At 40.6% G+C, this 12,807-nt stretch overlaps 2 protein-coding genes across 2 annotated transcripts in view; one reads left to right on the forward strand and one right to left on the reverse strand.

Moving 5' to 3' along the window:
* The window catches only part of UBXN4 (UBX domain protein 4), a 36,012-nt gene extending 29,850 nt beyond the window's left edge, over positions 1 to 6,162 (forward strand). Inside the window, exons 11-13 of the mRNA XM_063106097.1 lie at positions 173 to 304; positions 1,436 to 1,638; positions 4,774 to 6,162. Coding sequence (XP_062962167.1) covers positions 173 to 304; positions 1,436 to 1,638; positions 4,774 to 4,912 — 474 coding nt within the window. The 3' untranslated portion in view covers positions 4,913 to 6,162. The remainder of the gene's footprint in view (positions 1 to 172; positions 305 to 1,435; positions 1,639 to 4,773) is intronic.
* Positions 6,163 to 11,054: 4,892 nt separating this feature from the next.
* Positions 11,055 to 12,807, reverse strand: part of LOC134389762 (lactase/phlorizin hydrolase-like) — a 45,598-nt gene continuing 43,845 nt past the window's right edge. Inside the window, 2 exon segments of the mRNA XM_063113302.1 lie at positions 11,055 to 11,275; positions 11,939 to 12,169. Of these exon segments, the coding sequence (XP_062969372.1) occupies positions 11,055 to 11,275; positions 11,939 to 12,169 (452 nt within the window).

Genomic DNA, 12,807 nt, shown 5'->3' on the forward strand with positions numbered 1-12,807 from the left:
AGCTTTTCAGCTACTTTTTGAAGCAAAGATTTTATAAGTGAGTTTATATTTAAGTTAACTTTTAAAATTAAGGCAGTTTTAATTAAAGCTGTCATTTTGGATGCATGTGAGTAATGTAATATCTTTAAAAAGGCACAGTTGTAAGGTGTTAAAACTTATTTTTACATTACAGAGTGTTGGCAACATTTACGGTAATTTTTCACTAGCAACTATGTTTCCCAGGAGGGAGTTTACAAAAGAAGACTATAAAAAGAAATTACTGGATTTGGAACTTGCCCCAAGTGCTTCAGTGGTACTGTTGCCTGTATGTATATACATGTATATTTTTTCTACTCCTATAGTTTTCTGTTTGTTCTACTCTTGATCATTTCTTATTAGTGGAAGGGAAGGGGAGTGGTATACTCTGGGTAATTAAAATCCAAATTATCCAAAAATTAGATCAGTTTATTGTGCCATTATCCTGTGCTTTATATGTTTTTATTGCTAATATTGCTTTTGAAGCACTAAATAGTTTAATTTTCAGCTTTTTTCCTCACCTATTGTTGTTTACAATAAATAAGAAATGTGGAGTATCTGTCTAATCCACAGACTTAATGTCTTTTATATATGGCTCTACTATGTAACACATTTAAAAAAAAATATTATTGTAACAAAAATAATTAATTTTTCAAATTCGTTATCCCACTTGATCCTCACAACAACATTTTAATCTCTGATGAAGAAAAGAGGCTCAGAAAGCTTAAACGACTGACAAGTTCCCACCTTAAGTACCAGAGCGAGGATGCGAGCCTGGGTGTTCCATGTCCTGGTTAGTGTAGCTCACCATATTCTAAATGAGAGGCCCCCACCTAAAATAATTAGCCCTCCAGTAATCGGAATTTCATTGTGTTCACTGGAGGTTGAAATGTTTTCTTTTTTTATCAGCAAGAAACACTTTTCTTATCAGCACGAAACACTTTTCTTATCAACATTGTTAATTTCATTACGAAAGTTTAATTTTCTTAAAAATACTTCATCAACGAGAACTCTGTTCTAGTTTGTATATTATAATTACTCTTTTAAAAAACAGAGCTTCAAGGGCCAGCCCGTGGCTCACTTGGGAGAGTGCGGTGCTGATAACACCAAGGCCACAGGTTCAGATCCCTATATAGGGATGGCCGGTTAGCTCACTTGGGAGAGTGTGGTGCTGACAACACCAAGTCAAGGGTTAAGAGCCCCTTACCAGTCATCTTAAAAAAACCAAAAAACTTAAAAGAGCTTCAGGAGTTTCCAGAAATTTGTACATTTAAAAATAGTAAAAGATGGATTTTACCTTCTTGTAGTAAACCAAGACCAGTAAGACCTCGCTTTCCAAATAAAAGATTCATCTACGACCTTGAGAGTGATGTGATGGTGCTGATGTAATCTTTATTTAGGTTTATTTTTTAATTTCTAGGCAGGAAGACCAACTACATCCATCATACACTCTTCCAGTGGAGACATTTGGACACTGTTGGGGACAGTACTTTACCCATTCCTTGCCATCTGGAGGTTGATTAGCAATTTTTTATTTAGTAGTCCTCCTCCTGCGCAGTCCTCCGTGAGAGCAACATCGTCAGAACTTTCAAACCCTGGATCATCTAGCAAATCAGAAAAAAGGTATCTTTGTTGTCCCCATTTGAAAAATATGTAAGTAATGCCCAGTACCTTTCTCAAAATGTAAAATTGTGTTATGGGTACTTTACCTTCTGTGTATGTCATCTCCCGACCCCACAGTGGAGGGAAAAAACCCAAATATTCTGAAGCCTTACTATTTCATTTCTCCTGGGAAGCTCACTACCTGGGTTTTCCAAAACCTATTTTGTGAAAAGCAACTTCACCTCTCGTGGTATTTATTTATTTATTTATTCATTCATTCATTCATTCATTATTTATTATTTATTATTTATCTTTTAAAAAAATTAATTTTTTTTTTTTTTGTTAATATTCTATGATGTTGTGGAGCAGTTGGGAGGGAGGGGGAGGGGAAAGGGAAGGAAACGTGATAGAAGGAGGAGGGAGGAGGAGGAGCAGGATTGAGGCCTGTGGCATCCCCCTCATTCCCACAGGGGAGACCAGGGGGCTTCCAGAGGTGGTTTGGTCATTGCAGGACTGGGTGCATATGTCATGGGGGTGTGGCAAAAGCCCTCGCCCCCCATGACACCAGCTTGGGAATCTGGGGCCCTTCTTGCTGTGGCTCGGTGGTCGTCACTGAGCTGGTTGCACATGTCAGGGGTGTGTGGCCGAAACCCTCGGACCCCATTCTCTGGACTGGTTGCGGGTGTCAGGGGGAATGGCTGAGGTCCCTGGCCCTCCCCACTCTCTGGCTTAGTAACCCAGTGGACTTCTGGTCCTTCTAGGTATTATAGGTGTCCTTTGGTGAATTGAGACCTTTACTTATTAATATCAAACTTTGTCTCTGGTGTGGGTACTTTTTTTCTTTCAGTTCTGTGTTGGATTATTTGCTGTTGCCACCACTTAAACTCTGTCCTGGAACTAATTTGTTGTCCTTTGCTTCTAAAATGGGAGAACTTCTGGTGGGGACCAGCACTTGAGCTCTGTGGTTGAGATAGTTGCTGCTTTGCTGCTCATTCCCTAGGGAAGGCCTTTTGTGCAGCTCAGGTTTTAATGGTTGACCCTTTAGGTACTTCCTGCTCTCATGAGATTTGACACACCTGGATTGTGTAGAAACTCTAGTCTGGGCCTGAGTCTTCTCATCAGACTGTACTCCATGCAATTCTATATTCCTGACCAGTCTCCTTTGAGTGGTCCTACACTGATTGGAGAGCAGATCAGTTGTCCTTGCTGTGCCCCACTGTTCCCCCAGTGGGCCCATCTCCCCCACCACCCTGCTCCAAACACTTCCCATGGGACAGCCCATGCTCTGGTCCCTTGCGATGACTCACCAGCCTCTGAGTGGCTTCTTTTTTTCAGTTGTTGGGGCTCCTCCTATGTGGGTCCATGGGAACCCTATTAGTGGTCTTGCTTGCCTGGGGGTCACCAAGGCCCTTTTCTCCCCTGCCACCTCCAAGCAACTTTATCCGAAGGGCACACCTGTGGCTTTTTCCAGCTCCCGCTCTGTGCACTCAGCAGCTCCAGCCAAGAAACGGCTGGGATTTGAAATGTTCAGAGTGGTTTTTTTCTTCCTCTCATCGACTTGGCTACTCCCACCTTCGTGTACTCCATAGGTCTCTCCATCTCTTCCCCTGAGCTCTAGCAGCCCCAGTTGACTGTCATTGCTTTTTTAAAGTTGTAAATTGGTTGATTTGTGGGAGAGAGTGACACTGGGGACTGTCTATTCCGCCATCTTGACCAGGAGTCTCTCCTGATTTTATTTTTTCATTCATTGGATTCTCTTTATCCCATTACTATTAAGGCAGACTTTTTTCCCCAGGTATATAAAATCTTTCTTGCTAACCATGGCTGACAGAGTATTTCATTTCATTAATTGCTCATGGTCATCTGTCATAATTTCTTTAGAAGAAGCATTGTGATCTGAGCATCTTACCCTTGTGGTTCTTTGATCTACTGCCTGACAGTCTTGTCTGGGCCATTCAGAGAAGGACCAAATTGAGGAAACTGGTTATTCCCTTGAAAATGGTGCCTCCTTCAGAGGGCTGTTTTGGAACAGGTTAACAGGAAGTATTTTCCTAGAAAATGATTTCTAGAAAATGATATTATACCCTTCTAATAATTAAGTAATAGCATAATTTATTATATATTCCTGTTAAACACTCTATTAGGCCTTTAATAGGCATTATAGCAAATCCTCACCCCATTCCTATGTGATAAGTAATGAAAGTCCTTACCTCTGTCTGCCCTAAGTATAGAGATCCCTAGTCATGTGTTCAATTTGGTGCTGTAGATGACAGTTCGTATAAATATTGTGATTGGGCTGATTTTGCCTTTATCTTGATTTATTTGTTAACTATTAGGCAAGAAGACCAGTTCCATCCTTAGTACGTTATTCAAGTGAGACATGGAAATTCTTCTCTCCAGTCTTAGAACAGCATTCAAACTAGGCCTTTTAGTACTGAATTTTAGAACTTACTGAGCAATGGGTGGAAGTATTTCGTCCTGTTGTAATATAGGATAGCTTGTTGTGTGGGTTTTTAAAACTTTTTTCAACTAAAAGTCTTGGCTTGGAGCAAAGGAGGTGATGAATGTATACCTAAGAGAATGAAGCTGTGTGTTCCAGTATCATTTTCAATTTTCCTCTCTCCCCTCTAGCCTTATAAAATTCTGTTAGCTTAAATTTTACCTCTATTTCCTGAAGAAGTCCTGTTTGTTCTTAATTGTTTATAAATAAGTCATTCTTAAAATTTTTGAAAGGATTAAAATTGCTAATTGACCATTTTTGTCAATTAGGCTATGACTAATGCTTTGGATAGCCTCCAGGGTGCTGTGTAAGTTATAAATATTTCAGTAGATATATGAGCTTGCATAAATAATAAAGATTAATTGGCAACTGGTCAAACTCTTCTAAAGCGTAGCAAGTCATCAAGAAACACATGGAAATGGAAAATATGATTTGGCTGGTTTGGCTTGGAGAACACATGAAGTTAAACTACCAGAGACTAACAAAGTCTAGTACTGCATTAGTAGATATAATTGTCTCCCATGGACTTTGCTTACCTTGGAGTTGAAAGTAAAATATAGTTGCTGTACTAATGGAAGTGTGAAGGGAACAACTTGGTACTACTGTTGTTTGCACTTTATATTATCTTCCCTTTTCTCCCTGTTTTGTTACATCAGGGAATCGGTCAGAAAAAGAGTGCTGGAAAAACGTGGGGAAGACTTTAAAAAGGACGGGAAGATATATCGATTGAGAACTCAAGATGATGGTGAAGATGAAAATAACACTTGGAATGGAAATTCTACTCAGCAGATGTAGTGTGACAAGTATAATATGTGCAATAATCATTGCTTCTCTCATGATTTAATTCAACCAAAATTCTACTGGAGAAGTACTGCTTTCTTTACATTTTTCAACTGATCTGAGTTTCTCTGTATTCCTGCTGGGTGGGTGTGGGTTCAAGTTGTTTAAGTCAGAAAATTCAAGACATAAAATAACTAGCTGCTAGGTCCTTGCATACAGTAACCAACTGCTAGAAGGCTAAAAAAATCAGAAGTTCTGCCACAGCTCCCTCCATTAGCTTCTCATTCAGTATTTCATGTACCCATTAGCTCTGTGCTCTCAGAAGACCAGTTTTGTTTAGGGCCATTTTGCTCCAAGACTCTTAACTTACACAGAGTAACTGGTATGTCACTGAGTAATATGACTCTGAGTCGGGGCATTTTAACTAGCCATTCATATGACAATTTATGTTTAACTTTTCTCACTGCAAGCAAAATCTTGTAGTTTTTAATCTTACTTAAACACTGAATAAAAAATCTTTTCCAAAAACTGGAATGATATTTTTGCTTCAAGTTTTCTTATCCTAGCATCTTTTTGTTACACAGGGCTCTGTTGAGGTCATGTGTCTCTGATTTTCTTCCCCAGTACTTAAATATCACTGAAGAAAGAAATTTTCTGACACACATGCCACATTACTCTCTCTCCTCAATCAGTGAGCATCATTTTGTTTGTATAACATTTTGGTCTTTGTTCTCATCAGATGCAAAACAGCTGCGAGCCCAGAACCTAGTTTTCTTTCTCACCCTTATGCTAAAATTGTGTCCTTAATACTCACAATTAAAGGACCTGAAGATCCTGTAGTGTAGGACAAGAAGTATAGAATAAAGACATGGCTTTAGTCACTTGGTTATTCTTTAGAATTTGAAAGAGATTCTTAATCTTACTTACCTGCTACTTTATCCATGTGTTTTTGGTAGTGGAGACCACTAAACTAATGATGTTTGGAAAAGGGAGTGAGCTCGACAGTTCCTCTGTTTTAGATTGGAAGACATTACTCTTGAGTGAACATATCAAAAGACTTGTACTTTATTTTGTAATGAAAGGAACAGCATTTCTTGGAGCAAACTTTGTTTTTCACCTATGAAATCACAGTGACTTTAAAAAATGATAATAGCGTTGGCAAGGAAACACTGAGACAGGCTACACTGTTGGTAGGAGTGAAAACCTGTGTAATCTTTCTGAAAAATATTCTTTTCCAGAAACATTAAATATTTTAGACTTGCTGACCCAATAATTTTTTTCTAAGGAATGATCATAAATGCAGACAAAGTTTAGGTATAAACATACTCATTAAGTGTTATTTTACTTGGGCCGAGCCCGTGGCGCACTTGGTAGCGTGCGGCGCTGGGAGCGCGGCGACGCTCCCGCTGCGGGTTCGGATCCTATATGGGAATGACCGGTGCACTTACTGAGTGCCGGTCACAAAAACGACAAAAAAAAAAAAAAAAGTTATTTTACTTAAGAACTGGAAACCAACTAAATGCCCCTGCAAAAGTAATTAATTTTTGATGAGGAGAAATGATACAGTCCTAATTCAGCAATTCAATTTAACATGTTTGTTGAGCACCTGTTATGTGTTGGGGGAGAAGCAATAGGATGCAGAACTGTAGGTACAGTATGATCTTAGCATTGTAAACACATTTTATAAATAGTACTAGGTATTAATATATTGTAAAGAAAGAAGAAAACACACCAAAACATTAATGATGGTAAGAGTGGTTATATGTGATTGTTAGTTTTCTTTTTTGCACCCTTATATATTTTTCTGATTTCCTGCAGTGGTCATATTATATCCATAATTTAAAAAGTGAATTTGAAAAAGAAAATCTAGCAAGTATCTCATTCAAATAAAGTCTTGTCATCTTTAAAAATACAGCAATATGTGATTTTAAAAACTCTCAAAGGGTTGTGACCCTACTAATAACTGTTAGAAATATATTTACAAAAACATCGAGTACCCCAAGTCAGCTTGTCTTGGAAAAAAAAATCAAACATAAATCTTGGAGAAACGTACATAAAACAATGGTTCATAATCTTTGATTAGGAGGAAGGTCCTCTGTTCAACTTTATTTTTAAAAAGTACTCGTAGTAAAAAATTCAAAACAGTATACAAGACTGTAAAATGAAAATGAGGTTTCTTTCTCGCATTTTTCTCCCAGTACTATTCCCCAGAGGTAACCTTCTATTAATAGTTTATTGTGTAATTTTCAGAAAATTTTTATGAATATATAAGCAAAATGTAATCTTTATTTTGTAAATAAATAGGATCATATTTACATACACTACCCTGCATCTTGCTTTTTAACTCAGTCTTGAAGATCTTTCGCTGTCAACACAGCTACCTCATTCTTATTAATGGCTGCCCAGCATTCTACTTGATGAATGTACCTCGATTTATTATCTATGCTCTTGATGTCGTTCAGTGGCTATTTCTAATTTTCTGCTGTTTTTTTTTTTTATTATAAACATTGCTTACAGAGAATATTCTTGGAGTGGGGTGGGTATATTCCTATTGTGAAGATAAATCTGTAAGGTATGTTTGTAAACTTCCTGAGTCAAACGGTGTGTGCAGTTTGGATTATGAAAGATGCTGCCAAATTGCCTTCTCTTCAGACTATATGAAGTTGAACCTCCACCAGCAGTGTATGAGAATGCTGATTTCCCCACACCCCTGCCAACACTGTATTGCCATACTTTTTCATCTTCGTCAACACGATAAAAAAACCATGTGTTTTATTTGCACCATGTTTATTACAAGTGAAGTTCAGCATCTTTAATATTATTGGTTATTTTGACATTTTGAGAACTGCCTGTTTTTATTCTTTGGCAATTTTCATTTTGTTTTCATATTTTTCCATTGATTCATAAGAATTCCATGAACATTAAGAAAATTAGCACTTTGCTAGCATATGCTGTAAATATTTTCCCTGTTTATCCTTTGAGTATATGATAATTTTTTGCCACATTTATGTGATCAGATTTATTAGTGTTTTTCTTTGTGGCCTCTGGGTCTTGAGTCTTGCTCATAAATACTTTTCCCACTTCAGAAATTAATTTTGTTGTGTCCTAGTAGTCTCATGGTTTCCTTTTTAATGTTTAAATCTGGTATCCAAGTAAGGGATCTAGCTCCCTCCCTACCCGTGGCTAACAGCCTCAAGAGCTAACCTGTTGACCTGCCACCATTTACAGGGTCATCCATCTTTCCCTCCGATTTGACATGCCACCTTTGTCACACGCTCTATTCCCATATGCAGTTGGGCCTATGTCTAGGCTCTCTATTATTGCATTTGTTCTCTGTTACGAAACTACTTTCATAACTAGCTTTATAATATTATAATATTCTTTTAACCCCCAGATGTATCTTGGCTCTGCTTATACCTTTATTTAATATGTGAAACTATATTATTTTGTCAGTGTGCCCCCCAAAAAAGTTATATTGAATTTTGAGATTAAGTTAGGAATAATTGACAGCTCGTGAGTCTGTTGGAGTGAACAGGACTGAAGCCATGTTGGAACCTAAAACTGCCTGGGCTGTGGAGAGGGAGAGGATTTTAAAAAGGACAGTTTTTTTTCCTCCACTCTTTCTTCCTATCCCCTGACTTTCTTAACTTGCTTGCTAAGTAGGAAAACAAGGCCGAGAAGCTAATTAGTACTTTAGCAAAGCTAACAGTTCTTTCTTTGAGACTTGTAGAGTTTTGAAGAATGATCAAGGCCAAATGACTGAAGCTGACCTTGGGAGCAGCCAAGTACACTGGCGCAAATCAAAATCTTGCAAGGTCCTGAGATAACAGCGAAGATAAGAACAGAAACCAGATGAGGCCTTGGCGAGACCTCGTACCTGACCCATAAAAACAGCCCTTCTACTTTTCACCTCCCACATTCCATTCCCTCAAACCCTCCTTTAAAAACTCCTCAGTAAATCTAAATCTTGGAGATGGGATAGCCTACCATCTCCTTCCACTGAGTACATCTGCTTTTCTGACACCAACCATTTGACTTCTGAGTTTTTTTTCTTCTCAAGGGAGCAGGCAGCCAGACCTGAGTTCGGTAACAAGTCTTTCTGCCCAAGAAATGTCTTTAATACCAGTTTTAGAACCACTTCCACCCCCATCTGAAAAACTTTTCCTATTGATGGAGAAAAATGCTTGTGCACCACAAGTTCCTGACTGCCAGGGTGGGACTCACGGTGGTGGAATGTTTTGATAGGAATTTTCTATAGACATAATAATTCAGGTAAGGAATGATTTTACAAGAAAAATTTCAAGCATGATTACTTTTTAAAAACCAGTCAAAAATTGTGCTTTATTAAAAAAAAACATTTTCCCAGCTTATCTAGAAACAATATATGGACCAAATAAGTTAAGTGTTTCATACTGAGATTGTCTCAGTACATTCAAGGGGGTTGAGAAAGACCATGTCTTTCTCTGCTCTTATCACTGCTCTGGCTGTGTTTTGTGAATGAAGCAGGTATGCTTTCCATTGCAGTCTAAAACGAGCTTGCCAAAGACAGCAAGATGTGGTCCTTGAAGAAGCTGATAGAGAAATATGCAATTCAATTATAATGTGGTCAAGTACAATGGCGGATATTTTACAAGCAAAGAAGAGGAAGGAATATCTGCCTGGGGAGTACAGGGAAGCCATCCAGAAGAGGAAGTACACTTAGAGTGGAGACTTGAAGACATTTTCAGAAGAAAGTTCGTCCTGGGCATAAGGAATAGCACTCGCAAAGATGTGATAAGGGATAGTCAAGGACCTCCATGCAGTTCAGAACTACCACAAACTGGGAGGGTAGGTGTATTAATCAGGGTTCTACAGAGACAGAATTGATAGGATTTGTTATAAATACAAGAAAGGGATTTTATTTAGGGGAATTAGCTCAACGATTGTGAAGAGAAGTCCCATGATAGGCCATCTGCAAACTGTATGCCGGAGGCGTGGCTCAGTCCAAGTCCAAAGGCCCTGAAACCAGGGAAGCGGATGGTGTCCTTGGTGTAAGTCCTGTAACCCAAAAGCTAAAGAGTCTTGTGCTCTGATGTCCACGGACAAGAGAGAAGAGTGTACTCCAGCTCTAGCAGATAGAAAGCTTTGCCTTTTTTTAAATCATTTGTTCCCTTCAGGACTCCATTGGACTGAATGGCACCCGCTCACATGGAGGGTGGGTCTTTCCCACCTGGTCCACTCAGGTTCTCATACTAATCTTTGCTGGAAACACCCACATGGACCCACCTGAAAAGATGGCTTTCTCAGCTTCCTCAGCATTCCTTAATCTAATCAAATTGACACCTAGAATTAACCTTCACAGGAGGAAGGAAACAGGCTAAATGAACCAAGGTCAGATCATGTGGACCTTGAAGGCCATGCTGGGTTCCTTAAAAGTCACCTGATAGTTGGGAGAGTGAGGGACAACATCTTAGAAGGTGGCAGTGGGGGTGTTTCGGGTGGGGAATGAAGGATTATTCGAAGGCCATGTTTTTCTGCATGTTATTGTATCTGCCTCAGGGAATATAATATAAGCAGAAAGCCTTGGTGTGGTAGGAAAGCTTAGTAGCCCCAAATGGCTTGTGTGACTAGAACTTCTGTTGAACCTACTTTCTCAAGGGGCAGCAACCGTAAGAGACAGGACACTGTTCACAGTACAGTTTTTATTTTCTGAGAAACACAAGATGCAAGGCTAGGAGGAAGCTTGAGGAGAAGGCAAGAGATGACACTGCAGTACATCTGCATGAAAGAGTGGCTTGCTTCTTCACAAAGGATTGCTGTGGTTTTTACTCACTGTTCCACCTTAAAAACTCTGAAACTTATAACAGCCGGCATAAGTTCAATTAGGTGATTTACACGACCACTAGACCAACATTTGCACATGTCCACCAGAGCCACCTGCAGGCTCCTCTAATGCCCCAATGCGCTTCCAATACTGGGGCAAGACATTCCCATTCTAATCAGGAACTCAAAATCCTTCAAGACCGAAGTCATCTCTTACAGTGCAGAAGGATTTTATGGAGAATCCGGTATGGGCAGAATCCTAAGGAATTCATACCAAGGAATTTTGCGGCCAGCAAAGGTATATATAAGGAACCTAGGCCTGCCTCGCAGATCTGGAGGAGTGGTAACGTGTGGGTCAGAATGAAGAAATGGTGCTCAATTCCTGTTGGCTTGCCTGTGTTTTCCCTTGCTTGGAGTGCCTGCAGTATTTGTATGACAGAAATGCCAAGCCACAGACTCCAAGAAGCACGAGAGAAAAAAGTATGTACAAAGCCGTCTGCGCTTCCGCTGAGCCGAGCGTTAGCCCCAGGAACTGAACCTCCTCTTCTCTCACGGGGCTGACATTGGGTCCAGCATCTAGGAGAGGACGACAGGGGGTTCACGCACAAGTGCTGATTTAGTCATGGTGACCCAAGATGAGGCCCAAGCTGTACCCCACAGCACCCTAAGTCTGCACAGCCAGTGTGAGTATGCTGCCAAGGTGAAGGTGCCCATCCCCTCACTGTGTTAGCACCTGTGCATGAAGTTAGGCAGCGCTATTTTTAAACATGTCTCTCAGCAACTAGAATATAATCTACATTGGATAACTGACTTTCACGTTTGTATAGGAATTTATACTTTCAGTCATTCAACAAATACTGGGCACCTGCATTGTGCAGGCCACTGCACTTTTGCAGCCTTTCATTTGATCTTTGCAACTGCCCAGAAGCTTTTGCCAAGTTTCTTGCCTAAGGTTGCACAGCCAGTTAGTGGTAGGGCTGGAAGAAGAATCTGGACTTGCTCATTCTCATACTGGGCTCTGGGATCCTAGTGTTCTAGGTGCAACCATCGACACTAAGTGTCCTTTGTTCCATCCCAAGACTGTCTGCAGCATTCAGTGGAAATAAATACTGGTTGAATGAATGTAGAGGATGGAGGGGCAGAAAGGAGGGTAATAAGCCAGAAGAAAACAGACTGAAAGAGCCCCTTCCTCTCACCCCTCACCCTTTGGCTTTAGTTCCTCCCCAGGCCGCATCTCACCTTCTGGCTGGTTGAGACAAGCGTGAGACCCTGCAGCAGGGTCAGGGAAGCCGTTGCACCGGACTACAGAGGCGTAGAACTTGGCTGATGCTTTGGGGATCCTTGGCAGAGAAGGGTCAGTGTAGTTCACAAAATGCAGACCAAACCTCTCAGCGAAGCCTGAAGCCCACTCGAAGTTGTCCATCACACTCCAAACTGTGTATCCTCGAAGGTCCACGTTATCCTGCACAGCTGCCCAAACACAGAGGTCTGGTCATGAGCCTTCCTCGTCTCGTAAGACAACTTTCTGCCAGGCCTACTGAAGCCAGGTCTGCCCAGAGCTCTCAAGGTGGGCTTCGGCTTTAGTTCTTTGAGAGAGCTGCCTCCTGCTATGCATGCTCTGGTTATTAGCAGGTCATCTGTGGCTCAAGCTGCAGAGCCACCAGCATCTTTCTAGAAAGGCTCAGCCCTGAGTGAGAATATGGAACATGGGTAGACTAAGCTAATCCCACCGGGATTACACTCCTCTGTGCACCTCAGGATATTGGTCTTGGTTAGTGCTTAGAATGTTAGTGCTTCTCCTTATAGCAAATAAGAAGCCCTTAGATGGAAAAGACTTTTTTTTTTTTTTTTAAAGATGACCGGTAAGGGGATCTTAACCCTTGACTTGGTGTTGTCAGCAACACGCTCTCCCAAGTGAGCTAACCGGCCATCCCTATATGGGATGCCAACCCGTGGCCTTGGTGTTATCATCACCACACTCTCCCGAGTGAGCCACGGGCCGGCCCCGGAAAAGACTTTTGCTGGGATAGAATTTTCAAATCGCTTCCCTTGGCCAGCACGTTGCCCGTTCTCTTATTCAGCGTGGCTTTCCGTTCTCTTACTCTCAT

The sequence above is a fragment of the Cynocephalus volans genome, chromosome 1 (genome assembly GCF_027409185.1).
Source record: "Cynocephalus volans isolate mCynVol1 chromosome 1, mCynVol1.pri, whole genome shotgun sequence".
Taxonomy (NCBI): domain Eukaryota; kingdom Metazoa; phylum Chordata; class Mammalia; order Dermoptera; family Cynocephalidae; genus Cynocephalus; species Cynocephalus volans.